The sequence below is a fragment of the Salmo trutta genome, chromosome 12 (assembly GCF_901001165.1).
Source record: "Salmo trutta chromosome 12, fSalTru1.1, whole genome shotgun sequence".
NCBI lineage: Eukaryota > Metazoa > Chordata > Actinopteri > Salmoniformes > Salmonidae > Salmo > Salmo trutta.
The window spans coordinates 74237122-74264763 of NC_042968.1; the positions used below are offsets into that span (position 1 = coordinate 74237122).

Below are 27642 nucleotides of genomic sequence, written 5' to 3' on the forward strand. Positions count from 1 at the left end.
GACGTTGTTGCCGGTGATGTCTGGTGAGGACCTTGCAGGAGCGGTAGAGATACTCTCAATGATCGGCTATGAAAAGCCAACTGACAACCACTGTGATTAGTATTATTTGACCATGCTGGTCATTTATGAACATTTGAACATCTTGGCCATGTTCTGTTATAATCTCCACCCGGCACAGCCAGAAGAGGACTGGCCACCCCTCATAGCCTGGTTCCTCTCTAGGTTTCTTCCTAGGTTTTGGCCTTTCTAGGGAGTTTTTCCTAGCCACTGTGCTTCTACACCTGCATTGCTTGCTGTTTGGGGTTTTAGGCTGGGTTTCTGTACAGCACTTTGAGATATCAGCTGATGTAAGAAGGGCTATATAAATACATTTGATTTGACCTGCCTTACAACAGGCCTACAACCCCTCAGTCCAGCCTCTCTCAGCCTATTGCGGACAGTCTGAGCACTGGTGGAGGGATTGTGCGTTCCTGGTGTAACTCGGGCAGTTGTTGTTGCCATCCATTACCTATTCCGCAGGTGTGATGTTCGGATGTACCGATCCTGTGCAGGTGTTGTTACACGTGGTCTGCCACTGTGAGGACAATCAGCTGTCCGTCCTGTCTCCCTGTAGTGCTGTCTTAGGCGTCTCACAGTACGGACATTGCAATTTATTTCCCTGGCCACATCTGCAGTCCTCATGCCTCCTTGCAGCATGATGAGCAGGGACCCTGGGCATCTTTCTTTTGGTGTTTTTCAGAGTCAGTAGAAAGGCCTCTTTAGTGTCCTAAGTTTTCATAACTGTGACCTTAATTGCCTACCTTCTGTAAGCTGTTAGTGTCTTAACGACCGTTACACAGGTGCATGTTCATTAATTGTTTATGGTTCATTGAACAAGCATGGGGAAACAGTGTTTAAACCCTTTACAATGAAGATCTGTGAAGTTTTTTTGATTTTTGAAATTACCTTTGAAAGACAGGGTCCTGAAAAAGGGATGTTTCTTTTTTTGCTGAGGGTATATGATTTGGCGGGCCGTTTGGCAAATTTTTGGTAAATTAGAGTATACCCGCTTCTCCAGGAACCACTACACCACTGTTTATTTCTATTGTATGGAATGGGGTACAATCGCCCTTAGTCTGTTCAAAAAGGACTAAATTGTTCAGATTACAATACCAATCAGAGGGCGAACATAAATTGAAAGACTGGTTGCAAGCAGGACTTGTGTAACGGCACATGTATAACTACAACCAGTTAGCAAGTTGGACATTTCAGAGTTTCCTAGTTCTGACTAGCACATGATCGAGGCATAAGGGTAACACCAACATCATCTTTTAGGGGGCCGTAATAAGGTCACCAATAATGAGGCAAATGAGATCAGCCCGTGCTGATGGTTTAATAAGGTGTCAGATGGCGATAATCTAGTTCCATCGATGGTTGCAATAGGCTCCTTGTTATTTGATTAGCCTATCTATTGTCACATAATGAAAGGTGTGAAACCCCATAATAGGCTACAGATTGTGTGTCTCTGGCTGAATTGATGAGTTGATTTGGGCCATCAGTTGATTGACAAATGTAGGCCTACTGTAGAATGATCAACTTTCCTCCAGTGTGGATACTAGTCCACATTTTATAGTTCAGCTATGTATAATTTGTCAATATAGTTCTGTTCTTTGGTGAGGATTGAAAGCATGTATTGTGTGGCTTTAATATTTCATTTCGTAAAGCTGTCAAGATGTTTATGCATGAGCCTATCCAAAGACAATTTTGTTAAGGGTGAGACACTTTTGTTTGATGTGTAAATTATCATATTCATTTTACTGGAAAATATTGAAACAAACACAATTAACTTGTGGGCCTATAGTAGGCTCAGGCTGGTCACTATATCGGCCAGCAGTGCGCGCAAACTCATGAGGCTCGAACCCAGAGGGCACTGCTTGGACCACTGCGCTACGGCAGTTCACGATGCTCTAGCAAGCACCAAGAATATGATTAATACTGATGAAACATAGACATTGTTGTCAGCCTTCCTCAAACCATAACCCAGGGGTAGAGAACTCTGTTCCTAGAGTGCAGGATGTTACACCTAGGCACCACACCTGACCAACTGAGCTAATTGATCAATTTAGTGATGGCTTAAATTCAACACACCCGGTCTTCCAGGTCAGTTAAATCAAAAACATGAAGTGTCTGCGGCACTCCAGGACCAGGGTTGCCTACCCCTGCCATATCCCTAACCTTAATCACTCAGAATTAATGCATAAACTGTTAACCTTTGAGTTGTTTCTGTCTTAACCCAGCAACCACGCAGAATTAATGCATCAGAAATAGATGTTCATCCATGAGCAGTGGACCAGATTCAAACCCATGCCAACTCTGTCATATGTGTGCTGGAGTCAGTGGCTGTGGGTATTGCTTCCCTTCAAAATATAATTAAACAATTGATTTAACAAAAACAGATTTTCCCTAACAAAAATACATCTACCCCTACAAATATGTCAATTTATGATAATCCACATAAGAATTAACACGAGACGTGCTGTAGCCTGCACATAGCCTACATAAGGTACAATGTAGGTACAGTGTGCATTGTATACAAACACCGCTTCCAGCTACTCCCTGGAGGTAATTCAAAATATTTATTCAGATATTCAAATCCTCCTGCTGCAGGATTATTTTCCTGCTGCAACGAAACGGGTCAAATTAGGATCTGACATCGGTAGATCTAAAAACAAACAAGCTAAATGGAGTACCAACCATCTGTAACTATACTGGAGGCAAATTTGATGTTTATAGGAACTCTTTTGATCACATTCTCATGGAGGTCCCTACCTACCGCCCAATATACTGTGCTATTACAGGACAATGTGATCACATCATACGATGTCTAAATATAGTGTTGAATTATTATCTTATTTTGAATGTATACCATTTCCCCCCCTCCTTAAGAAGAAAATAATAAAAGCACAGATTAATTGTAGTGCTGAAAGCATGAATGCATGAATATATAAATCTTGACAGCAAGAGTAATATTTTGCCCAGAGACGTGTATCATGACTCAAACTGGAACGCAAAACTTCAGCGTGACAGGGTGCACAAATCTCCAGGAGCCTTACAAAGGTAGGCAGGCAGCCAGCACAGGCAGTAGCTGAGATATATTGGAACAAATTATCATATATAGGATTTAACTATGGACTGCTGCAGTCACTAAGCATGTGATAGAATAGCGATAAGATCCTGGTGGCGGTGGAGAATGATTGTGTATATACTGTACATGCATTGCAGACAGCAGAAAAAAGACACATAAGCCATGCTTTAGGAATGGTGGTGGCTCAAGGATCTCTCAAAGGAAATGTGATGCAATTTACTTGTAGAGGATCTAACCAAACATGCCACAATGAAATTGTGTGTGTGTGCCTGCGTATGTGTGTGTTATGATTTATGATTTATGACAGTGATGCACGACACCATTAGGAGCGGCAGCTTCCTTCCAACACAATCTCACTCTATACCTCCCTCTCTCAGACACATGCACTCACAAACAAATATATTTTAAAAAATCCAACAAAGTCTTCATCCCAACAAAGAACAAGGCAGTTAACCCACTATTCCCCGGTAGGCCGTCATTGTAAATAAAAACGTGTTCTTAACTGACTTGCCTAGTTAAATAAAGGTTAAATACAAATTAAAATATATTACAAAGAGGTTAAAATAGTTTTCTGTCGCTGACTGAGTGTACCTCTTTAATCCATGTATTTATCCATTTATTCATGTTTTATCAAACGACCTAAATAGGGATAAGCTCTCCACCTTGAATATCTAACAAAGAAATCAGCCTTTTTTATCTGTAATTCGGTGGTTAAATTAGGGCAAACAAGGCTATCTCCTCCCACCATTATTCTTCAAGCGGCATCATTCATTTGTGCACAAAGAAGGATCGTATTGTAATACCACTGAGTAGAAAAGTGGCTTTGTTGGAAAACTGGCGAAAATAAGTAAAGAACACAGGAAGCGTGGGTTGTAGTCTCACTGTGATAGTGACTGTGGCCTAACACAGGCACAGAGTGAACGTATATGCCTATAGGGCACGTTTAAAAAAGATGTGGATCTCGACAAATGTCTCCGTTCCCCTCTGAAAACCACCCTTTAATAATTCAAACATTTGCTAAGAAAGAGAGCCAAAGTCTTTGTGAATTAAAATTAATGTGACAAGAGAACAAAGCTGCAAATAGGTTCTGTAAAAACGTTATGGGCAAAACATTGTCCATGATATAAAACATTTTAATCTTCAAAGCAGAAGTTAGTCGTGTTGATGCCTGCTGGTGCTGTTGATCTGGTTTTCAATGACAGTCTTTCTATTAATGTATTCGTCTTCAGGAGGAGATGACAGAGGTGACACAGGGCATTGTTTAGTCCATTGCTTTCAAAGGAATTGAAGCCCTCTAATATGCCTCCACTCAAGCAACCCTAGGAATGGTACAGTCAAATCATGTGATGTACAGTTAGTGGCTAGGAGGGGGAATCGACAAAAACACTGTTGCTTTATGCTTTTTTGATGGTTCGCATAGATTTTTATTGATACGAGAAAAAAGGGTGCAATGTCTCAACAGCGCAGATATTCAATGCATTTTAGGATCTCCTTATCAAATGATATTGTCTCTATGAGACCTTGGGGCTCTGGACTCCTTAGCTTTGGGCTCTACAATTAAAATAGCCACACTGTGAAGATGCCAAAATGTAACTATTCAGACAATACTCTGAAAGGAAATGTGGTATGTGTATCTACGTATGAAAATACCTTACTTTGTATTTTCAGAAAATAGGTGAAAAGACAAAATCATGTTTTAGAAACTGCCGTATGTGACATGTAATTGTATTCAGCAAGTAAAAGGGAAACAGCTATATTCGCTTGTCAGATGAAAGTCCTTTGTGGTTCCCAGTGTTAACTGGTAAGGTTCACTGTCCTGTAGACCAGGCGTGCCTAGACGCAGATCCATATCTCCTCCTTTACCCTTCAGTAAAGGGACAGACTGAGCTGTAGGACTTAAGCCTCTCTCAAGCGCTGGATCCATGTTTCCCTGATCAAAGTTCATTTAATGCCATCTCCTTGCTGATGGCACATTATCCTCCCACGTCATCTTGATATAGAGTCTGGAGTGCAGGAGCCGCTCATTCTTTGCTTTCAATCCCAGCTGAATCCCTGCAGGCTTTTTTCCCCTCTGTCCATCAGCCCATTTAATTGACCTCTCCTTGCTTATGGACCAGAGGGATACAAGGAAGTGAGGAGGGGAAGGCAGCAAAATAAATGGGGTTGGGGTTTCTAATAAGACAAATGGCTTGACACTGATGACCTGCGTGGAGGCACTTGGACAATACTGTAAAGTAGTTTTTGTCTGTTTGAAAGAATAACACACTCTTAAAATCACCTTCTGTATGTGATTGGACTTTGTGTGTGTGTGCGTGCGTGCGCAAGCTTGAGTGCTAGCCTGCGCACAAACGTGTATGTGTGTGTGTCTGCAACTCTGCGTTGCAGTATGTATACTATAGCAGTGTGTGTGGGTGAGCTGGAAGGTGGGTGGATGTTACTGTTATCCGTGGACACAGTACAAAGTGTCTGCCAGCGCCGGTGGCAAAAGGAAACAGAAGCAGGTAGAAGATTACAAAATTCAATTTAAGGTAATGGAGGGGGTAGCTTTGATATAAGGTGCCACACTGCCACTGCGTTTGCTTCCTTTCGGTGTCACAGCAGCAGATCAGTCTTAGAATCTCTCCCCTCACCGTCTTAGTCTTAGATTTGCTATAAAACAGGCCTACTTTCTCTCCCTATTTGTCTTAGCTCCAGGGCAGCTTTTAAATAACAGCTCAGACGGGTTATAATGGCGCCAGAGGGGATGGCTGCCATTTTACGGACTCCTAAGCAACTGTGCTATTTTGTTTGTTTCTTCGCATTGTTTGTAACTCATTTTGTACATAATGTTGCTGCTACCATCTCTTATGACCGAAAATAGCTTCTGGACATCAGAACAGCGATTACTCACCTCAAACTGGACGAAGATATTTAATGAGTCTGACACAAAGGTTATACTACTTTGTCAAGACAAGGCCCGTCATTAGCGTGAAGAATTTGCAGAGGTAAACCACCACTTCCCTCTGTATTATTTGCCAACGTGCAACCATTGGAAAACAAACTGTACGATCTACAATTAAGACTATCCTACCAACGGGGCATAACAAACTGTAATATCTTATGTTTCACCGAGACTTAGCTGAACGACGACACGGATAATATAGCGCTGGCTAACTTCTCCATGTATCAGCAGGACATGCAGTGTCACGCCCTGATCTGTTTCACCTGTTCTCGTGATTGTCTCCACCCCCTCCAGGTGTCGCTTATTTTTCCCAGTGTATTTATCCCTGTGTTTCCTGTCTCTCTGTGCCAGTTCGTCTTGTATGTTTTCAAGACAGCCAGCGTGTTTTTCCCCATGCTCCTGTTTTATATTCTCTTTCTCTAGTCTTCCCGGTTTTGACCCTTGCCTGTTTTTCTGGACTCTGTACCCGCCTGCCTGACCCTTCTGCCTGCCCTGACATCGAGCCTGTCTGCCACTCTTTACCTTTTGGTCTCAAAATCTGGTTTTGACCTTTTGCCTGTCCACGACCTCTGCCTCATCTGCCTCCTGTGTCTGCATCTGGGTCTCACCTAGTGCCCTTATAGTACGAACTGGCCATGACAGACCCAGCAGACTTGGATCAGCTCTGCCACGCTGTCTCCCTGCAGGGAGCCACTATTAGGAGACATGAGGAGCTGTTACAGGACCTTCTGGGAGGGCTCCGTTCCTTGACGGAATGCCACGACCAAGGGTTTAAGGAGATTATGGAGCAAATCAGGGAGTTAACTCAGAGGCTGCCTGCTACCTCTGAGAATCCCCAACCACCCAGTAATCTTTTCCCTATTAGTGGTGAGCTTGTACAGCCTACCCCAGCTCGCCGAAAACCCCACTTACCTCCTCTGGAGCGATATTCTGGGGATCCTGGTACCTGCCGGGGTTTTCTTTCTCAGTGCTCTCTTATTTTTGAGATACAGCCATCTTTGTTTCCTTCAGACTGATCTAAGATAGCGTTTGTTATTATGCTAATGTCGGGAAGGGCGCTCTCCTGGGCTACGGCAGTTTGGGAGCAACAATCCGCCATTTGTTGTCATCTGGAGAATTTCATGGCAGAAGTGAGGAAGGTATTCGGGAGAGAGGCAGCCAGTAAACTTCTTGAATTACGTCAAAACTCCCGTAATGTGTCAGACTACGCCGTGGATCTTCGTACATTGGCCGCCGAGAGTGCCTGGAATCCGGAGTCTCTTTTCGATACTTTTCTTCACTGATTATCTGAGGTGGTAAAAGATGAGCTAGCTGCTCGGGAACTACCGGTGGACCTCGACTCCCTCATCGCCCTCACCATTAGAATTGATGGACGCCTAAGGGAACGCAGGAGTGAGAGGAGGTCTGGTCTCGGGCACACTCGTTCATCTGCAGTGGCTCGCTCACCTCCGAGGGAACCCGGAAGTCCCCGAGGATGTTTTTTCCGAGAGGATCTGAACCACCTGAGCTCCCTTGAGAATCATCAACGACGGATGAGTCGGAAACCCCAGAACCTATGGAACTGGGAAGAGCTAGATTATCGGCTAGGGAACGTTCACATAAGCTAAGCTCCAACAGTTGTCTGTAATGCGGTGCTAGGGGCATTTCATTGCTACCTCTCCGGTGAGGAGACCTAGATCATTAGTAGGTACAACTACTCTGAGTCAGACTGGGAATTCCCTAATTCCTATTACCCGTACCCCTTTTGCTGTTATTCTGCCGTGGGGAGACCAGTCAAAGTTCGGATACGCGAAGGAGACGAGTGGAAGACTGCTTTCAATACAGCAAGTGGACACTATGAGTACCTGGTCATGCCATTTGGACTCACTAATGCTCCTGCTGTCTTCCAGGCTCTGGTTAACAATGTGCTCCGGGACATGTTGAATCGGTTTGTTTTTGTATACCTTGATGACATCCTGGTTTTCTCCCGTTCTGCCCAGGAACACGTTCTCCATGTTCGACAAGTTCTTCAGCGCCTTCTGGAGAACCAGTTGTTTGTTAAAGCGGAGAAGTGCGAGTTTCACCGCTCCAAAATCACTTTTCTGGGATACATCATCTCTGAAGGGAATGTTCAGATGGATCCAGAAAAAGTGAGAGCGGTGGTGGATTGGCCCCAAGCCATGTCCAGGGTGCAGTTACAGCGGTTTCTGGGGTTTGCTCTTTTTTTCCCCACGGTTTTTCCCGTGCTCCTGTTTTCTATTCTCTTTTTCTAGTCTTCCTGGTTTTGATCCTTGACTGTTTTTCTGGACTCCGTACCTGCCTGCCTGACCCTTCTGCCTGCCCTGACATCGAGCCTGTCTGCCACACTTTACCTTTTGGTCTTAGAATCTGGTTTTGACCTTTCGCCTGTCTACGACCATTCTCTTGCCTACTCCTTTTAGATTATAAATAAACGACAGACTCGAACCATCTGCCTCCTGTGTCTGCATCTGGGTCTCGCCTTTTGCCCTTATATGTGGCTACGTCTGGTAAGACGAGGGGCGGGGGTGTGTGTCTATTTGTCAATAACTGCTGGTGGCGATGTATAATATTAAAGAAGTCTTGAGGTATAGCTCGGCTGAGGTAGAATACCCCATGATAAGCTGTAGACCACACTGTCAACCAAGAGAGTTCTCATGTATATTATTCGTAGCCATCTATTTATCACCACAAACCGATGCTGGCACTAAGACCGCACTCAACGAGCTGTATAAGGCCATTAGCAAACAAGAAAATTATCATCCAGAAGCGGCGCTCTGAGTGGCCAGGGACTTAAATGCAGACAATCTTAAATCAGTTAAAAAATAATTATATTTAACCTTTATTTAAGTAGGCAATTTAGTTAAGAACAAATTCTTATTTACAATGATGGACTACCCCAGCCAAACCCTAACCCGGACGACGCTGGGCCAATTGTTCGCCGCCCTATGGGACTCCCAATCATGGCCAGTTGTGATACAGCCTGGATTCAAAACAGTGGCTGTAGTGACACCTCTAGCACTGAGATGCAGTGCCTTAGACCGCTGCGCCACTCGGGAGCCAAATTTACCTAATTTCCACCTGCATGTCACATGTGAACCAGAAGGAAATAACTCTAGACCACCTTTACTCCACACACAGAGACGCATACAAAGCTCTCCCTCGCCCTCCATTTGGCAAATCTGACCATAATTCTATCCTCCTGATTCCTGCTGACATGCAAAAACTAAAGCAGGACGTACCAGTGACTCGGAAGTGGTCAGATGACGCGGATGCTACGCTACAGGACTGTTTTGCTAGCACAGACTGGAATATGTTCCGGGATTCATCCAATGGCACCTCAATCACCGGCTTCATCAATAAGTGTATTGACGACATCGTCCCCACAGTGACCATACACACATTTCCCAACCAGAAGCCATGGATTACAGGCAACATCGACACTGAGCTAAAGGCTAGAGCTGCCGTTTTCAAGGAGTGGGACACTAATCCGGATGCTTATAAGAAATCCTGCAAAGCCCTCAAACAGGCAAAGTGTCAATACAGGATTAAGATTGAATCCTACTACACCGGATCTGATGCTTGTCGGATGTGGCAGGGCTTGAAAAATCTTACGGACTACAAAAGGAAGCCCAGTTGCAAGCTGCCCAGCAACGCGGGCCTACCAGATGAGCTAAATGGCTTTAATGCTCGCTTCGAGGAAAGCAACACTGAAGCATGCATGAGAGCACCAACTGTTCCGGACGACTGTGTGATCACACAGGTCAACAGGTCAACATTCACAAAGCTGCAGGACCAGACGGATTACGAGGACGTGTACTCAAAGCATGCACGGACCAACTGGCAAGTGTCCTCACTGACATTTTTAACCTCTCCCTGACGGAGTCTGTAATACCTACATGTTTCAAACAGACCATCATAGTCCCTGTGCCCAAGAAAGCAAAGGTAACCTGCCTAAATGATTACCGCCCCTTAGCACTCACGTTGGTAACCATGAAGTGCATTGAAAGGCTGGTCATGGCTCACGTCAATGCCATCATGCCGGAAAACCTAGACCCACCCAATTCGCATACCGCCCCAACATATCCACAGATGACACAATCTCAATCGCACTCCACACTGCCCTTTTCCACCTGGACAAAAAGAACACCTATTTGAGTATGCTGTTCATTGACTACAGCTCAGCGTTCAACATCATAGTGCCCACAAAGCTCATCACTAAGCTAAGGACCCTGAGACTAAACACCTCCCTCTGCAACTAGATCCTGGACTTCCTGTCGGACCGCTCCAAGGTGGTAAGGGTAGGCAACAACACATCTGCCATGCTGATCCTCAACACTGGGGCCCCTCAGGGGTGCATGCTCAGTCCCCTCCTTTACTCCCTGTTCATCCACGACTGCGTGGCCAAGCACGACTCCAACACCATCATTAAGTTTGCTGACAACACAACAGTGGTAGGCCTGAGCATTAAGTCTAGGACCAAAAGGCTCCTTAACAGCTTCTACCCCCCAAGCCATAAGACGGCTGAACAATTAATCAAATGGCCACCTGGATTATTTACATTGCCCCCCCTTTTGTTTTTACACTGCTGCTACACTCTGTTTATTATCTATGCGTAGTCACTTTACAAATTACTAGAGGTCGACCGATTAATCGGAATGGCCGATTAATTGGGGCCGATTTCAAGTTTTCATAACAATCGGTAATCGGTATTTTGGGCCACCGATTTGCCGATATATATATATATATATATAGAGAGAGATTTTTTTAGATATTTTTTTTAACTAGGCAAGTCAGATTAAGAACACATTCTTATTTACAATGACGGCCTAGAAACGGGGGTTGACGGCCTAGAAACGGGGGTTAACTGCCTTGTTCAGGGGGGGATTCGTTTTTGCAACCTTCGGTTACCAGTCCAACGCTCTAACCACCTGCCTTACATTGCACTCCACAAGGATTAACAGGCTGACTACCTGTTACGCGAGGGCAGCAAGAAGCAAAGGTAAGTTGCTAGCTAGCATTAGACTTATAAAAAACTATCAATCTTAACATAATCACTAGTTAACTACACATGGTTGATGATATTACTAGTTTATCTAACGTGTCCTGCGTTGCATATAATCGATGCAGTGCCTGTTAATTTTCATTGAATCACAGCCTACTTCGACAAACGCATTTGCGAAAAAAGTACTGCTGTTGCACCAATGTACCTAACCATAAACATCATTGCCTAACAGGAATATTTAGACTTAGCCACCCGTTAGATAAAATACGTAACGGTTCCGTATGTCACTGAAAGAAAAAAACGTTTGTTTTCGAGATGATAGTTTCCGGATTCGACCATATTAATGACCTAAGGCTCGTATTTCTGTGTGTTTATTATATTATAGTTAAGTCTATGATTTGATAAAGCAGTCTGACTGAGCGGTGGTAGGCAGCAGCAGGCTCGTAAGCGTTCATTCAAACAGCCCTTCACTGTGCTTCAAGCATTGCCCTGTTTATGACTTCTACCTGGGTGGGTATAATTTGTGGAACGTTCCAACAGGAATCTATTCCAAAAACTTCGTAAATAACAAGGTTTCCAAAAAACAACGCATACAAAGTTGTATAGCAGCAGAATAAGATACCGGGTAGGGAGTGGTCTATTTCATTGCGTTTTTCACTCATCACATTTATTCCGAAAAATGTCTGTCCTCACATGTCTGTTTGCCTATGGACAATCATTAAGAATAAGCTACGTGGTGAGTTGATGCCTATTCGGCAGCTAGTTAGCTAGGTTTGTATGCGTTGCTACTTTGTATGCGTTGTTGGTTGACAACCTTTTACTTTACGTTTTTTGGAACAGATTCCTGTTGGAACGTTCCACAAATTATACCCACCCCTTCAAGCCTATCAACTCCCAAGATTAGGCTGGTGTAACCGATGTGAAATGGCTAGCTAGTTAGCCGGATGCACGCTAATAGCGTTTTAAACGTCACTCGCTCTGAGACTTGGAGTAGTTGTTTCCCTTCCTCTGCATGGGTAACGCTGCTTCGAGGGTGGCTGTTGTCGATGTGTTCCTGTTTCGAGCCCAGGTAGGAGCGAGGAGAGGGACGGAAGCTATACTGTTACACTGGTAATACTAAAGTGCTTATAAGAACATCCAATAGTCAAAGGTATATGAAATACAAATCGTATAGAGAGAGAAAATAGTCCTATAATTCCTATAATAACTACAACCTAAAACTTCTTTCCTTGTGTTACTCTTTTTCAATTTTTTTCCCCCACCTTAGTTTATTTGGTAAATATTTTCTTAACTATTTCTTGAACTGCATTGTTGGTTAAGGGCTTGTAATTAAGCATTTCACGGTAAGGTCTACACCTGTCGTATTCGGAGTATGTGACAAATAAGATTAGATTTGATTTGTAGTGCAGGTGGATTGGGATGAGGGAATAATCTGCATAGGCCTGGGGTATCCTATCCATCCAGCCAGTCTTCACACTGGGCGTCCTGAGGAGCTACTGCACACTGACACCAATTTGATGTCATGCCTGCAATCTAGGCAAGGAGGAACAAAGTCATGCCCCTAAGAAACAGAGCTCAGGAGTTCAAGCTTGGGATAACAACATTGGTATGAAAGAACCATCAGGTGGATCATACGTTTGCCTCACAGGCCTCAATGCTATTTAGTCTTGTTTCTGTCAGTCACTGTCTTTTTATAGACAGATTTAGACTCTCCTTGGCAGTGTGATGTAGAGATGGATGGAGAGTTTTCAGGGACTAGTTCATCATCCTCCACCTAAACCCTCCAACCGGGAGACTACCCTACACCCCTATTCTTTACGGAGACAATATTGACCTGATCCCTGAATCAATTCATTTATCAGTTAATTCATAATTAAAGTGTAAGTGAAAAAGATCAGATGACGCACACATTAAGCAGCTCTCTTGCAGACCATAGATCCCGTGAAGAGGGATGAGACGGGATTTGATAAATGGGGACAAAATATCAAACCAGAACCTATTGGATGTTCATTAAGAAGCCTCAGTGGAATGTGTGCGTTTAAGCACTTAATGGCTACTTAAAGCCGATGAGGCAGAGAGAGCGAGAGAGAAAGGGGGGAGAAGGAGATGGAGAGGCAGTGGAGAATGAAAGCATTCTGTAAATGGTGTTTGGAGGAATGCCTGTCAAGTCGAACGGGACTTGAAGGGAAATTAGCCAAGGGAGGCCTTTGTCGGGCTGCAAGACATGCCCCCAGTCTTCAAAGCTGTTTGAGGGGAGGAGGGGCATCTCTGAAAGTCACTCTGTGCTGCAGGGTAGACCCAGTATGAAAGGGGACCCAATGGAGGACCCATTTATTTCCCCTAACACAAGATAGACATGAACAATACCTCAATAGCGGCACTGATTTGACACTGATTTTTATTCATGTGTCTGCCTGATGTAATATTATATTGGAACTTGGATCACAATGCAAAGATTCCGATATATTGTACAAGATCATGTCAGCAGCGATATCTAGAATCTAGATAAATATCCAGGGGTATGAAAACGAGATGATAGTTTATTTGAAATTAAAGAACATTTTACCTTCTTACATACATAGAGGGCTTTGAATAGGGGGCAGCTCTCTTTGAGTAGAGAAGCAGATCAAAAAGGTAGTTAGCGATACCTGACTTGAAATCTTATGACATGGAAATATCTGACACAAAAATTCTAATACTGTACATTTATTTTTCAGTTTGAATTTCCACAGCCGTTGAGGTAGCCAGTAACCTGTTCCTAGCACTCATATGTAGCAATATGTTCATAATCATAACAAACAAGATATCACACTAATAAACATACTGTAGCAACCTTAACCCAACACCTAGCGACCTCGTCAAGCCTGCTGCTGTCAAGCCAACATCTTTGGGCTACCCCCCGAAATTCGCTACATTGGTGTCAGAAGTGGGATGGTGCCCTAGAGGCCATCAGAAAGGCGTGTACATGTGAGGGACTTGGTATACGAGAAGCAGTTCCATTTAGGTTTTAGATGAAAGGGAACATAAAACTGCTCATCGCTGGTGACTGTTAAGTGCCTTTAAACGGCCTATTCTGACCATATCTATCGAGGAAGTAGACAATGTTCAATCACTTAACAGATTACTGAAACAGTTCTATCTAGTAGTGGTGAGCGGAGAGTAGCTCATCATTTCCTGATGAGGAAAAGTGGCTTACTCAATTGAAGCAATGCACCATACTAATACTCAAACTATCATGCTGATTGAATGCTTATCATGATAAGCACTCTTCAATGTAAAATTATTCCATTAATTGCACCAAACCGCAGTTTTTCATCATAAAACCTTGTCTGTTATTTCCTGAGTGGTTCATTGTGTTTCAGCCAATAAGTTCAAATACATCTCTGTTATGACTTCTACCATATGAAAAGGTATTGTGCCTATGCTCTCAGTTTTCTGTCTCAGTGCTATTTTCCATTACCACTGCCAAGAAAACACTCTTTCTCTCTATTTGAAAAGACATTTCAGAGGGGGGCATTGTACAGGTAATTAAATACAAATTCTAGTGTTTTGGAGCTGCCTGAATGTAAATCTCTTCTAATTGAGCTCTTGGAACAAAATGCATGGCCGACTTCTTCTCAATTATTAGAGTTTTGAGAAGGAAGAAGACTTAAGTCTGATTTAGTACGCGAGAGATATGCCTTCCTACAAGGGTCGTTCCACAAAATAAGTCCCATTTGTGACCCTTTACATATTTTAAGTAAAACATTGATTTTAAAAGCCTGTTATATTAAATTGTGTCCTTTAATATAGACCACATTAAAAAAAAATTATATGAATAAAGACCTGCTAAAGTTCTGAAATTCAGCATTTTAACATGTTCCTCTGTGCACACTCTTGTGACTTCTCTGAATATTTTAACCTACTAAACCTCAACATTTCTCCAAGTTTTCACCATCATTGTAAAGCCCTAGTTATTTTGTTGCTTTGACATAGTCATTTCTGAAGATCATAATTATTTAATGTGCTTAGTGATTCATTTTAAGGTAAATATTTTTTTTTAAATATCCCTCATTTTAAGGTCAACCCTGTTACGTGAACTGAACTCTTGTTTTTAAAAATAAATACAAATAAAAATGAATTTCCTGAACCAACACTTCTAGCTCTGCTGATAACCACTTCATTGAGGAAAAGTGTACTTCCTATGCCTGTGATATGTGGTTGTCCCAGCTAGCTATATTAAGATGAATGCACTAAGTGTAAGTCGCTCTGGATAAGAGTGTTTGCTGAATGACTAAAATATAAAATATAAATGTCAAATATGGTGAAACTATTTATTTTTAAAGGGAAAATCCAACAGTCCACTGTTGATACAGTCCCAAAATGTTTTGCATGTCAGCAGTCAAGTTTTCAAGATATTGTACTTACAAGAAGGAAAGTGTCACCGGCCACATCATCATGATGATACAAAACATCATCATTCTGAAATAAAGTTTTGGTGAGTCCGAACATGACCAAATTGAAACAGCCACAGAGGAAAATTCACACCATCTATGATACTTTCTCCTCTGTGCTTTAATTCGGCTTTGACCCGGTATACAGCATTCCTCTCTCATCCTGTTTCTTATTTCATCACAGGCACAGTTGAGATCGTGCCGCAGCTCCCAGTCTTTCTCACCGTTTTCCGTTGGGACTGCCTGCACTGCGCTGAGCCATAATGAAAGGCACAGCCAGCTGTGCCGGCCGGCAATATGGCTCTTTCATCAAGTTAAACCGAGCTGACGCCTGCTCCTCAATTATTAAACGTTCACCGAAATGAGCAACAACATAACATAGAAAAAACTTCTGCAGAACCCCTTTAGTACTTTGCAGAGAACAGGGAGAAGAGTGTCTGTGTTTGAAGGGATGAGATTCACATTGTCACTGTAATTGGGAGAAACAATGAATGAAGTTCCAATCAGAAATAGTATGCCAGCCTTTAAAGTTGAGTTAATCACACTGCAGGTAATAAGAGGTCTCTCTATCTCCATGGATTAAGGGCATAACGCGTTGACAGAGTGCAAAAATAATTAGTTACGCAACAGCTCTCCTTGTCATAGAGTTGCTTTGCCAGTCAGAGGAATTATAATGAATGGCTTGGTAGCTTGGTGCCTATAGGTGATTCATGTCATATTTCTGAAATAACTCATGAAACGTTAGGCATATAAAAATTATTAGAAAAGGTTTTGAGCAGAATAAAATTTTTACATCGGTGCCATGAGAGTTCTGATATTAAATAAACACCTTATTTCTTCAATACAATTAATGATGTTGGAGGCTTACTGAGCAAAAATCTAAACTCTTGATAAAAAAATAATTCTCACAAACTGCAGTCAGCAGAAAGGATAATGTTGAATGTGATAATTAATATGGATAACATGGGCTCTGTGGACTTGTTTTGTTTTGCAGCGCTGTCATTGAATCATTAATTCAACCTGTAAAACCACTGAGTGTGTCAATTAATTTCCTCCTTACAAACCAAACATTTACATGGTTTAAATTTTTGCTTCCTGTGATCTTTGGTTCCTTCCAGTGGAGTGTGTTTTTTCTCTCCTCCTTCCAAAACAGTTCCTCTCTGAACATAAATAATCCCCTTTTACGAAATCACTTCAGGTGAATATCCTTTTATAAAACAGCACATCTGTGCAGGAAAACATGCTTCCTGAGATCAAACGCAGACGCGGTGCGATGGCTGGTGATTGTAATTACCCTGGTACTGGGTATAAATAGGTGCCTCATCTTGGCAGGCAGTTGGGATCCATCCGCATTAATGAGCATTTCATAAGATTTGGGATTACACATATCGCTATGGCTCTTTTGAGATTACCATAAATCTTCCCAAAACAGGCGGGAGCTAATGCCCCTTCCTCTATGCCCTCTACTATTTTACTAAACACACTGTTGAGTTAAGTGGCTAAAGAGATTAGGCTAAAGAGGGCCGTAGCTACTGCAGCCTGGCAGGCAGGTGGACCATGTGGCTCGTACAGGGCCACTGAGGAAGTGAAATAAACCACCAGTAATGGGCATGCAGCCATGCGGACTGGGACCTCTTCTTTTTCTACTCTGCCACATTAGAGGACAGGGAGCTCCAGTCACTCTGTTATGAGGCATCCAATTGAGGCTGATCAATACCTCATTAATCCATGTTGTGATTTGGCTTGAATCGATTTGGAGTTTATTTATTTGGCATCAAATGAGGTGGAGAGCTAACCTTTCCAGTTTGGACAAGTACGGGTAAGCTAGCTGCCTTAAACTAACCCCTGCCCTGTCTTTCATTTTGACCTTGAAAGGCACCTATGGACTAAACACACACACACACACACACACACACACACACACACACACACACACACACACACACACACTCACACTCATTTACTCACACACATTGAGTGTACTACACATAATAAACACTTATACAATCAAACACATATACAGTACCAGTCAAAAGTTTGGACACACCTACTCATTCAAAGGTTTTTCTTTATTTTTACTATTTTCTACATTGTCCTGCTGAAAAACAAATGATAGTCCCACTAAGCGCAAACCAGATGGGATGGCGTATCGCTGCAGAATTCTGTGGTTGCCATGCTGGTTAAGTGTGCCTTGAATTCTAAATAAATCACTGACAGTGTCACCAGCAAAGCACCCCCACACCATCACACCTGCTCCTCCATGCTTCACGGTGGGAACCACACATGCAGAGATCATCCGTTCACCTACTTTGCGTCTCACAAAGACACGGCGGTTGGAACCAAAACTTTCAAATTTGGACTCATCAGACCAAAGGACAGATTTCCACCGGTCTAATGTCCATTGCGCGTTTTTCTTGGCCCAAGCAAGTCTCTTATTATTGGTGTCCTTTAGTAGTGGTTTCTTTGCAGCAAATCGACCATGAAGGCCTGATTCACGCAGTCTCCTCTGAACAGTTGATGTTGAGATGTGTCTGTTACTTGAACTCTGCAGCAGAGGTAACTCTGGGTCTTCCATTCCTGTGGTGGTCCTCATGAGAGTCAGTTTAATTATAGCGCTTGATGGTTTTTGCGACTGCACTTGAAGAAACTTTCAAAGTTCTTGAAGTTTTCCGCATTGACTGACCTTCAAGTAATTACCTTAAAGTAATGATGGACTGTCATTTCTATTTGCTTATTTGAGCTGTTCTTGCCATAATATGGACTTGGTCTTTTACCAAATATTGCCATCTTATGTATACCACCCCTACCTTGTCACAATACAACTGATTGGCTAAAATGCATTAAGAAGGAAAGAAATTCGACAAATTAACTTTTAACAAGGCACATCTGTTAATTGAAATGCATTCCAGGTGACTACCTCATGAAGCTGGTTGAGAGATTGATTTGATGACAGCTTTGCACAATCTTGGCAAAGGGTGGCTACTTTGAAGAACATAAAATACAACGTATATTTTGATATGTTAAACACTTTTTTGGTTACTTCATGATTCCATATGTGTTATTTCATAGTTTTGATGTCTTCACAATTATTCTACAATATAGAAAATAGTAAAAAATAAAGAAAAACCCCGGAATGAGTAGGTGCGTCCAAACGTTTACTGGTTCTGTATATCAAAGCATCCAGTGAGCCATGCCATGATGTCGTAGCAATGACTTGTGTGAGACCTTGAAGCAGGAACAGTGTGCAAGTATACAGGACCTGTCACTGGAGCCATGCAAAAAGTGTGTGCATGATTAAGAATTGTGCTTCAAAACGCTGCTGAAGTGTAACGCTGAACAAAAATAAGCTGATTGGCAAATAAACTATACAAAGAAAAAAGTGAACAAAATGCATTAAAGCCAATGACACATGTGGCAGTGCAATAATGCAGCTCTCTGAACCTGAGCTAGGTTACCGTTGCCTCCTGGTTCTAAATGTAATTTTCATGTTTCCAGTGTCCAATTCAATTTATGAATGAAAACCGCAGAAATAATTGGAAACATTCAAAGTTCTAAGTCGAGCGTGTTATGAACCAAGAGTCAAGGGTGCTTAGCCCTGATTCAAAGTCTCTCTAAACAGTTCATGCCTGAAAAAGGATTTACCTCTCTCTCTTGAGCCTTTGTGTTTTTGCTTTTTGGGTTTTGTTTTTAAAGGCTGATGCGACGGGTCATACCTCGCATTCCCTGGAGCCAGAGATGGTGCAGGTGCAGGAGCCAGTCCCGTTGCCCAGCACCTCCAAGCCCTCCGGGGTGGCGGCCGGATTGTAGCTCATGTAATACTCCTGCAGCTGGGAGCTCAGGTTTTGCTCAGGCTCCGGGCTCTTTTTCCGCCGCTTGCGGCCCACCACGGAGCGCTGCTGCAGGAGCCGTGCCGCATTCGGGTAGCGCCTCCATAACACGTAGATGACGGTCAGGACGAGTGACATGGTGAAGAAGAGTGCCACGCTGCCCACCACCACCTTGTGGAAGGACATGTGCTCCGGCTCTGGGGGCTGAGTCACCACCAGGCTGAGGAGGGAGGGAGGAGCCCGGGGAGGGGAGTCTCTGGGGTCAATCCTTACCCGGCTGGGAAAAGTAGGCCGGGGGGGGGACTGAGGCCGAGGTGGGGGTAGAGGGGCCAGGGTGGTAGGTGGAGGCAGGGGTGGAAGTGGGCTGGTGGGGGCAGGGGTTGGGTCGGGTGTCGTTTCAATGAAATCCGGGGTTGGTGAAGGGGTTTCTGTCTGGAAGTAATCAGCTTCCTCACATATTCCATTGTTCCTCGTAGCCTCCATAATCTTCTCTCCCTGGAGCTGCTTTGGGCTGCTGCATATCATGGTCGTGTCTTTAGTGCCACGAAAGTTCCTCAGCCAGGCCACCAGGGGGCAGATGCCTGTCCCACAGTCCCACACGTTACCTGCAAGGTTGATAGAGTTCAGGGAGATCCATGCAGACACTGCCTCCTGGGACACGTTGGACAGCTTGTTGGACTCCAGGTTGAGGGTCTGGAGGTTAGGCAGGCAATGGAACACGGCAGGGTCCAGCGTCTGGATCTCATTGCCAGACAGATCCAGTTTCTGCAGCGTGTGCCAAGTCCAGGGAAGGCCCTGGTTGACTGCTCGGATGCGGTTCCACTGCAGGTAGAGCGCCCGCAAGTTAGCAAGACGTGGGAACAGAAAGAAGTTGATCCGAGAGAACTGGTTGTGCTCTAGATGCAGCTCCATGAGCCTCTGTAACCCCAGGAAGGTGGTCCTGGTGAGGGCCCGGAGACGGTTGTAGCCCAGGTCCAGAAACTCTAGGCTGCGGCATTCCAGGAAGGCCCGGATGGGGACTATGGTGAGGCCGTTGGAGCGCAAGTGGAGGTTCTGCAGCTTCTTCAGGCCGTGGAACTGCCCCGGCTGAAGCACCTGCAGCTTGTTGTAGGACAGGTCCAGGCTGCGGAGGTTGGGCACCCCGTGGAAGGTGGCGTTGTGGAGCTGAGAGATCTTGTTGGAGCTGAGGATCAGCTCTTTAAGCCTGCGGACTCCCTGGAAGACCCGACTGTCTAGAGAAGAGATCTGGTTGTGGTCCATGTAGAGCCAGAGGAGCTGGTTGAGGTGGGCAAACTGGTAGGGGAGCAGCGTGTGCAGGTCGTTGTAGCGAAGAGAGAGGCCCTGGCAGCCCACTGAGATGTTCTCAGGGACGTCCAAGAAGCCAGCTGACTCGCAGTGGACTATCTTCCCCTCACAACGGCAGCTGTGAGGGCAGGTGCGTTCACCAGAGCAGAGCGGCACCATGGCCTGGAGGACAAGGAGCAGGAGGAGGATGAGGTGCGCCGGTCGTCCATCACACAGCCTGGAACCTAGATAGAGAGACAGCGAGAGAGAAGAAGCAGGCATGTTAGAGAGGAATTTTTACTAATGTTGATCCATGGAAATAGCCATAAAAGGATAAATACTAATAATTGTATAGTTAAATTAGAGTACGTTTATCATGGCCACATTCAAGAAAGCTCCGTACATTGTAAAAGGACATTCTGAAAAATATTTGATTTGAAATGAATGTTTTTAGATTCTCGTTGTAATCAATTTTAAATTGATGCACGAGAAATGAGTACATTATGAATCCCATACCTTCAAGGTCTGTTGCTAGACAGCAGTGAAAAAACATGCCTACTTCATTTGCTATGACAAAGTGCACACACACAATGTTTGTTTTGGGTAACTGGTGTGGTCTCTTTTCACCCCGGTAAACCTGTGCAGTGGTCTTTGTCTTCTGTTACAGCTTTTTACATTTCTAATGCTGAAGCAGACAGCACACAGACTAAGCACATGCCCTGATAAACAGGAGACAAGACCCTACAAATAACACTCCTCTCAACCCCTCGGTGATTCAACGCTTTGATCCTATTCTTTCTTTGCTTTGTTCTCTTTGTGCAGCAGACAGTAACGGCTTGTCTCCATTTTAAACCGTTTGCTGGGAAACAAGAACACCGGTAGATTTAGCTCTAATTGAGACACATTGCTGCCTGCTGTGTGATGTCGTCCCTTTGCACATAAAGACAGCGTGAAGTGACTGTGAGCAAAACGGCTGTGCAGGCAGGCTGAGGTAGCAACAGGATGGGGCTGTTCAGCTGAGCTCTCTCCTTAGACAGACTCCGACCTGACAGCTTCAGATTCTAGTCTCTGGCTGGGTTGGTTTGGCAGTGGAAGGAACCACTTACTAAGGAGAATGGGGGGGGGGGGGGTACTCTGGGCTGGTTTGACAGTGGAAGGAACCATTTACTAGGGAGAATGGGGTGTACTCTGGGCTGGTTTGACAGTTGAATGAACCACTTACTAGGGGGAATGGGGGTGTACTCTGGGCTGGTTTGACAGTGGAATGAACCACTTACTAGGGAGCATATGGGGGCGTGGGTACTCTAGGATGGTTTGACAGTGGAAGGAACAACTTGCTAGAGAGAATGGGGGGGGATAATGATATATACCGATTGATTCTTTATTTTCTCCCCAATTTCGTGATATCCAAATTGGTTGTTACAGTCTTGTCCCATTGCTGCAACTCCCGTACGGACTCGGGAGAGGTGAAAGTCGAGAGCCATGCGTCCTCCAAAACACGACCCCATCAAGTGCTGCTTCTTGACACACTGCTCGCTTAACCCGGAAGCCAGCCGCACCAATGTGTTGGAGGAAATATCGTACCGCCACAAGGAGTCGCTAGAGTGCGATGGGACAAGGACATCCAGGCCAGCCTGACCCTCCCCTAACACAGACGACGCTGGGCCAATTGTGCGCTGCCTCATGGGTCTCCCGGTCACGGCCGGCTGTGACATAGCCTGGGATCAAACCGATGCAGTGCGATGCAGTGCTTTAGACCGCTGCGCCACTCGGGAGGCCCCATACCCATTGATTCTTGAAGAATATAACTTATAATGCCTCATGAGTTTAGTTCAACTGTCACACATCCCGAGAACCCAAAATATAAGCTTATTTTACCAATGTTTGTAAACAATGTAAATGTAAACAAACACTGTATAGCCTTAAAACATGGTTAAAAATATAATTTTGATATCATGGATGGTCAAATCAAATCAAAGTTTACTGGTTATGTAAACAGATTTGTAGATGTTATTGCAAGTGTAGCAAAATGCTTGTGATTCTCGCTCCAACAGTTTAGTAATAACTAGAAATCCAAAACAATACACACAAAATCCAAAAGTAAAAATCTATAAATATCAGCACGAGCAATGTCAGAGTCCGGAATATATATAAGATGGTGTGTATGAACAGTATAGAAAAGGTGTGTACAGCAGTTGTTATATAGGATGAACCATGACTAGAATACAGTATATACATATAAAGTGGGTAAAACAGTATGTACACATTATTAAAGTGAACAGTGTTGTACATAGGGGAGCAGTCTCTAAGGTACGGGTAGAGTACCTAGTGGTAGCTGGCTAGTAACAGTGACTTAGGTTTAGGGCAGGGTACTGGGCGGATGCCGACTAATGGTGACTATTTAACAGTCTGATGGCCTGGAGATAGAAGCTGTTTCTCAGTCTCTCTGTCCCAGCGTTGATGCACCTGTACTGTCTCTACCTTATAGATGGTAGCAAGGTGAACGGGCCGTGGTTCAGGTGGCTGAGATCTTTGATGATCTTCTTGGTCTTCCTGTGACAGAGTGCAGAAGATGTCCTGGAGGGCAGGCAGTGTGCCCCCAATGATGCATTGGGCAGACTACACCACCCCCTGTAGAGCCCTGCGGTTGCGGACAGTGCAATTGCCATACTGGGCGGTGATACAGTCCGACAGGATGCTCTCAATGGTGCAGCTGTAGAAGTTTGTGAGGGTCTTAGGGGCCAAGATTAATTTCTTCAGCTTCCTGTGGTTGAAGAGGTGCTGAGAAGCTGTTTATCAGTTTTTGGGTCCCAGCTTTGATGCATCTGTACTGTCTCTGCCTTCTAGATGGTAGTGTTTCCTCTCCTCTGCAGCCCTGTCGATGTGGATGGGATCGTGCTTTCTCTGCAATTCTCCTGCAGTCCATGATCAGCGCCTTTGTTTTGTTTATTTTTCTGGCACCACTCTGCCAGGGGTCTCGCCTCCTCCCTGTAGGCTGTCTCGTCATTGTTGGTAATCAGGCCTATCACTGTTGTGTAGTCAGCAAACCTGATGATTGAGTTGGCCACGTAGTCATGGGTGAACAGGGAGTACAGGAGGGGGCTGAGCACTTACCCCTGTGGTGCCCCCGTGTTGAGGATCAGCGTAGCAGAGGTGTTGTTGCCGACCTTCTTCACTTGGAGTTGGCCCATCAGGAAGCCCATGACCCAGTTGCACAGAGAGGGGTTCAGACCCAGGGTCCCTGAGCTTAATGATGGGCTTGAAGACTGAGCTGTAGTTGATGAACAGCATTCTTACAAAGGTATTTCTCTTGTCCAGATGGGATAGGGCAGTGTGCAGTGCAATGGTGATTGCGACGTCCATGGATCTGTTGGGGCGGTATGTGAATTGTAGTGGGTCTAGGGTGTCGGGTAAGGTGGAGGTGATATGGTCCTTAGCTAGCCTCTCAAATGACTTCATGATGACAGATGTCTTCACTATTATTCTACAATGTAGAAATAGTAAAAAAAACTGGAATGAGTTGGTGTGTCCAAACTTTTGACTGGTACTGTACATCTCGTGTCTGAGCTGCTGAATTGCGACTCACTTTGTCCCTATACTGTTGTTTTGCCTCTTTGATTGCCTTACAGAGGTCATAGATGGTCTGTTTGTACACGTCCATGTTCCCAGTCACCTTGCCATGGTTGAATGTAGTGGTTCGCACTTTCAGTTTTGTGAGAATGCTGCCATCTATCCACAGTTTTTGGTTGGGATAAGTTCTAATCATCACAGTAGGAACAACATTCTCTATCGACTTCCTGATGAATCCAGTCAGTGTTTATGTCGATATTATTCTCAGAGGCGACATGAACATTTCCCAGTCCGAGTGGTCAGACCAACGTTGAACAGTCCTTACTTCGTATACTTCCTGCTTAAGTTTCTGCCTATAGGTGAGGAGGAGCCGAATGGATGCAATGGCTACAGGGCGGGGGAGGGCCTTGTAGCCATCCTTGAAGGGAGAGTAGCAATGATTCAGTCCATGATGCGCGTGTAGGACAGGAGGTGTCTTGATAGATTTTCGGTAGCGTTTTCCTCAGATTTCGTTTATTAAAGTCCCAGGTTACAATAAATATGGCCTCAGGATACATGGTTTCCAGTTTGCACATAGTCCAGTGTAGTTCCTTTATAGCCATTGTGGTGTTGTTTTGGGGAGGAATATACACGGCAGTGACGATGACCAAAGAAATTATCTTGGGAGGTAATGCAGTCGGCATTTGATGGTGAGGTATTCCAAATCCGGAGAGCAAAAGGAATTCAATTCCTGTACGTTACCACAATCACACCATGAGTTGTTAATAATGAAACAAACCCCTCTGCCTTTCTTTTTCCCAGAATGTTTGTTCTTCCTGTCCCGGGGCTAATATATCCGGAGAGACCCATGATTCCGTAAAACAGAGTATGTTACAGTCCCTGTCTCTCTGTAAGGAGATCCTCACCCTGAGATTGTCTACATTAGTGTCCAGGGACTGAACGTTAGCGAGTAATATACTTAGAAGTGGTGGATGATATCCATGCCACTTGAGTCTGACTAGGGCCCTACTTCTTCTTCCTCTTTTCCGGCGTCAGCATTTCGTTGCAGTCCCCGGATTGAATAGAGCTGCTCAAGTTCAAACAAAGGGTCCAGTTCAGGGAAGTCGAATTTCTGCTCAAATGTCTGGTGAGTGACCACCGATCTAATATCCAAAAGTTATTTTCAGCTGTAGGTAATAATACAAGTAACGTTCTGAGCAAATAATGTAAGTAAAAACACACTCAAAACAAATACTGCAAAGTTGTCTAGGAGCTAGAAACAGGGTGAACATGTCTATCATCACCATCTTGTGATATTACAGTTCTTTCATCCATAGCTCTGTCTATGAATTTGAAAGTTGTTAAATTTCTCTAGGCCCATCCCTCAGATTTATACGAAAACAGAGGGGGGATGCCCGATTAAATTAAGGATTATAGCCTCAGACATGTCATTGGATTCCCTTGAGCACTGACATGTGTCCATGAAGTGGCCCCTTCAGCTGAATTGCTGCTTTAGTTATCAAGGAGGTCTGTAGTCTACGGATGGATGACTGTGTGTGAGATCAGATGCTCTGTACAGTACACTGACATGGTGCCTAGGCTTGGGCGGTAAACCGCGGTATATACAGTATACCGGGGTATTTGGAAATAGCAATGGGATGGTTTTTCAATACCTTCAATACCATTTAAACTATTTCTTTGAAGTTTTAAAAATGTATTTCAATATTTGTAGCTACTTTTAATGTAAATACCTACAGTCAACTTGTGCAATACGTTAGGAGATAAAGCAGATTGCGTTGTTCATTTCACCTATCACATTATTTTTCAATTTGAACATTACCGGTAGTCCCCAGTCAAATGGTGTTTGTTTACAAGCACACAAGGACAAGAGACCAGATCCTTGTGAGTCAGTCACTGCAGCACGCGCCAGGTGATCTACCTACAGTATGGAATCTTATTACTATTAAGTTAACTGTCTAAAATGTGCTAAATGCTCTGCAGTTGTACATTTCGTTTGCTTATTTAGTAGCTAGTTGTCTAGCTAAGTGGTTAGCTTCTTGCAAAATCAAGCTTCTCTTGGTAACAGCAGGGAATCCCCTCCCTTGCTGTCTAATATTTTTTTTGTGCAGCAAACTCTGAGTAGCATTTTTTTGTTACTTGTATAACTTTAGGAGCTGGGATGTCTGTCCTGCAAAGAGTTTGTCAGAGACTGTATACAATGATTGCAATGCGCTCTGTAGCATTTAGCTAGCATTCGCTATAGAATTTTACATGTACTTGTTAGTGTTGCTAATCTCGAATTACAGTGGCACAGTGGGGTTTAAAAATAGCACCCCTTGTGTTCAGTGCCGGTATTACCGAATATCCTGAGATGGCAAAAGGTCAGAATGAAGGTATGACAAGTCTAATGGGGCCCCTGGTCAGAGCAGCCAATTTTCTAGAGCAGTGTTCCTCACTCGATATCCGTGAGGACATAAAGGTGCAACTATTATCTATTGACTGTCCTAATTACCACACCATGCCACTGATGAATGCTAGATATCATGCCCTCAAGAACTTGTGCACAATGAAACTATTGAATACGGAAACTTAAATGTGAAATGTACATTTATGTTCTAAGTCATTTAGCAGACACACTTATGCAGAGCAACTTACAGTTAGTGCATTCATTTTAAGGTAGCTAGGTGAGACAACCACATATCACAGTCATAGTATGTAAAAAAAAATCATGAGATAAAATATTATCTTTTGCAGCTGTTTAAGAAAATTCAACTTAAAAAGACTATTTCCAGTAAGTGCAGGTTTTCCTTTTTCCAATGGAATATCAATCTCTCATTTGAAATGTCCTAACCTATATGGTAAAACCACAGCTAACTGATGAAAAGGACGTATGGTTTTCATGATTTCATGATTTTTTAAATGCAGTACGTGTCTGGGCTTTGAATTGCATTTACATTCTGTGCACCCTCAGTATTTGATCATGTTCTGACCTTGGTGGTTTGAAAGGCCAGACTATTGGCTTTAGTGTCTATTAAGTTCTTTCTGTTTCTTCGTGTCCAGTGGTGTTAGTAAAAGAACTGGACATGCACTAGACATGAAGAAACAGAAGCCTGTTAGTAGCCTGTTACCACCCTGATCAGAGTTCTTGCTTGGTCTTGGATGAATAAATGCGCTGTGCCTTGTTTTATCTTTCATCTCACAGTCCTTTGGTTCTGGCTTTCAGTTGCCTTTCACCCATGTAAACTTGTTTAAACTCTGACTAACAAGTATGGTCACAAAATGATCAGTATCCAATTTGAGGCTGCATTTGATCAGTCACCCATTGCAGCCCCGAATAATCCTGATATTCTGAGGCATCAAAATTAAATCCATTACAGGAGAGGCAATTTCCTCCTATAATCTCTTTTCCCATGATTCTCTGGCTCATAGTTGGAGGAAAAACTCCTCTGTGAGAGAAAATCATGCAGCCTCCAACACTTCTT

At 43.8% G+C, this 27642-nt stretch overlaps 1 protein-coding gene across 4 annotated transcripts in view; it reads right to left on the reverse strand.

The window, feature by feature from the left end:
* The window catches only part of LOC115204149 (leucine-rich repeat transmembrane neuronal protein 4), a 65377-nt gene that overhangs the window by 21014 nt on the left and 16721 nt on the right, over window positions 1-27642 (reverse strand). The window contains exons 2-3 of one of the 4 annotated variants that reach the window (XR_003880313.1): window positions 19143-20856; window positions 15620-15969 (exon numbers count right to left, since the gene is read on the reverse strand). Coding sequence is in view for 2 of the 4 variants with exons in the window: in XM_029769509.1 (XP_029625369.1) it covers window positions 15967-15969; window positions 19214-20856 (1646 nt within the window). In the remaining 2 variants the exon portion in view is untranslated. Of the gene's footprint in view, window positions 1-15619; window positions 15970-19142; window positions 20857-27642 lie in introns of those variants that run through there. The other 3 variants (XM_029769509.1, XR_003880312.1, XM_029769508.1) reach the window with 3 other exon arrangements.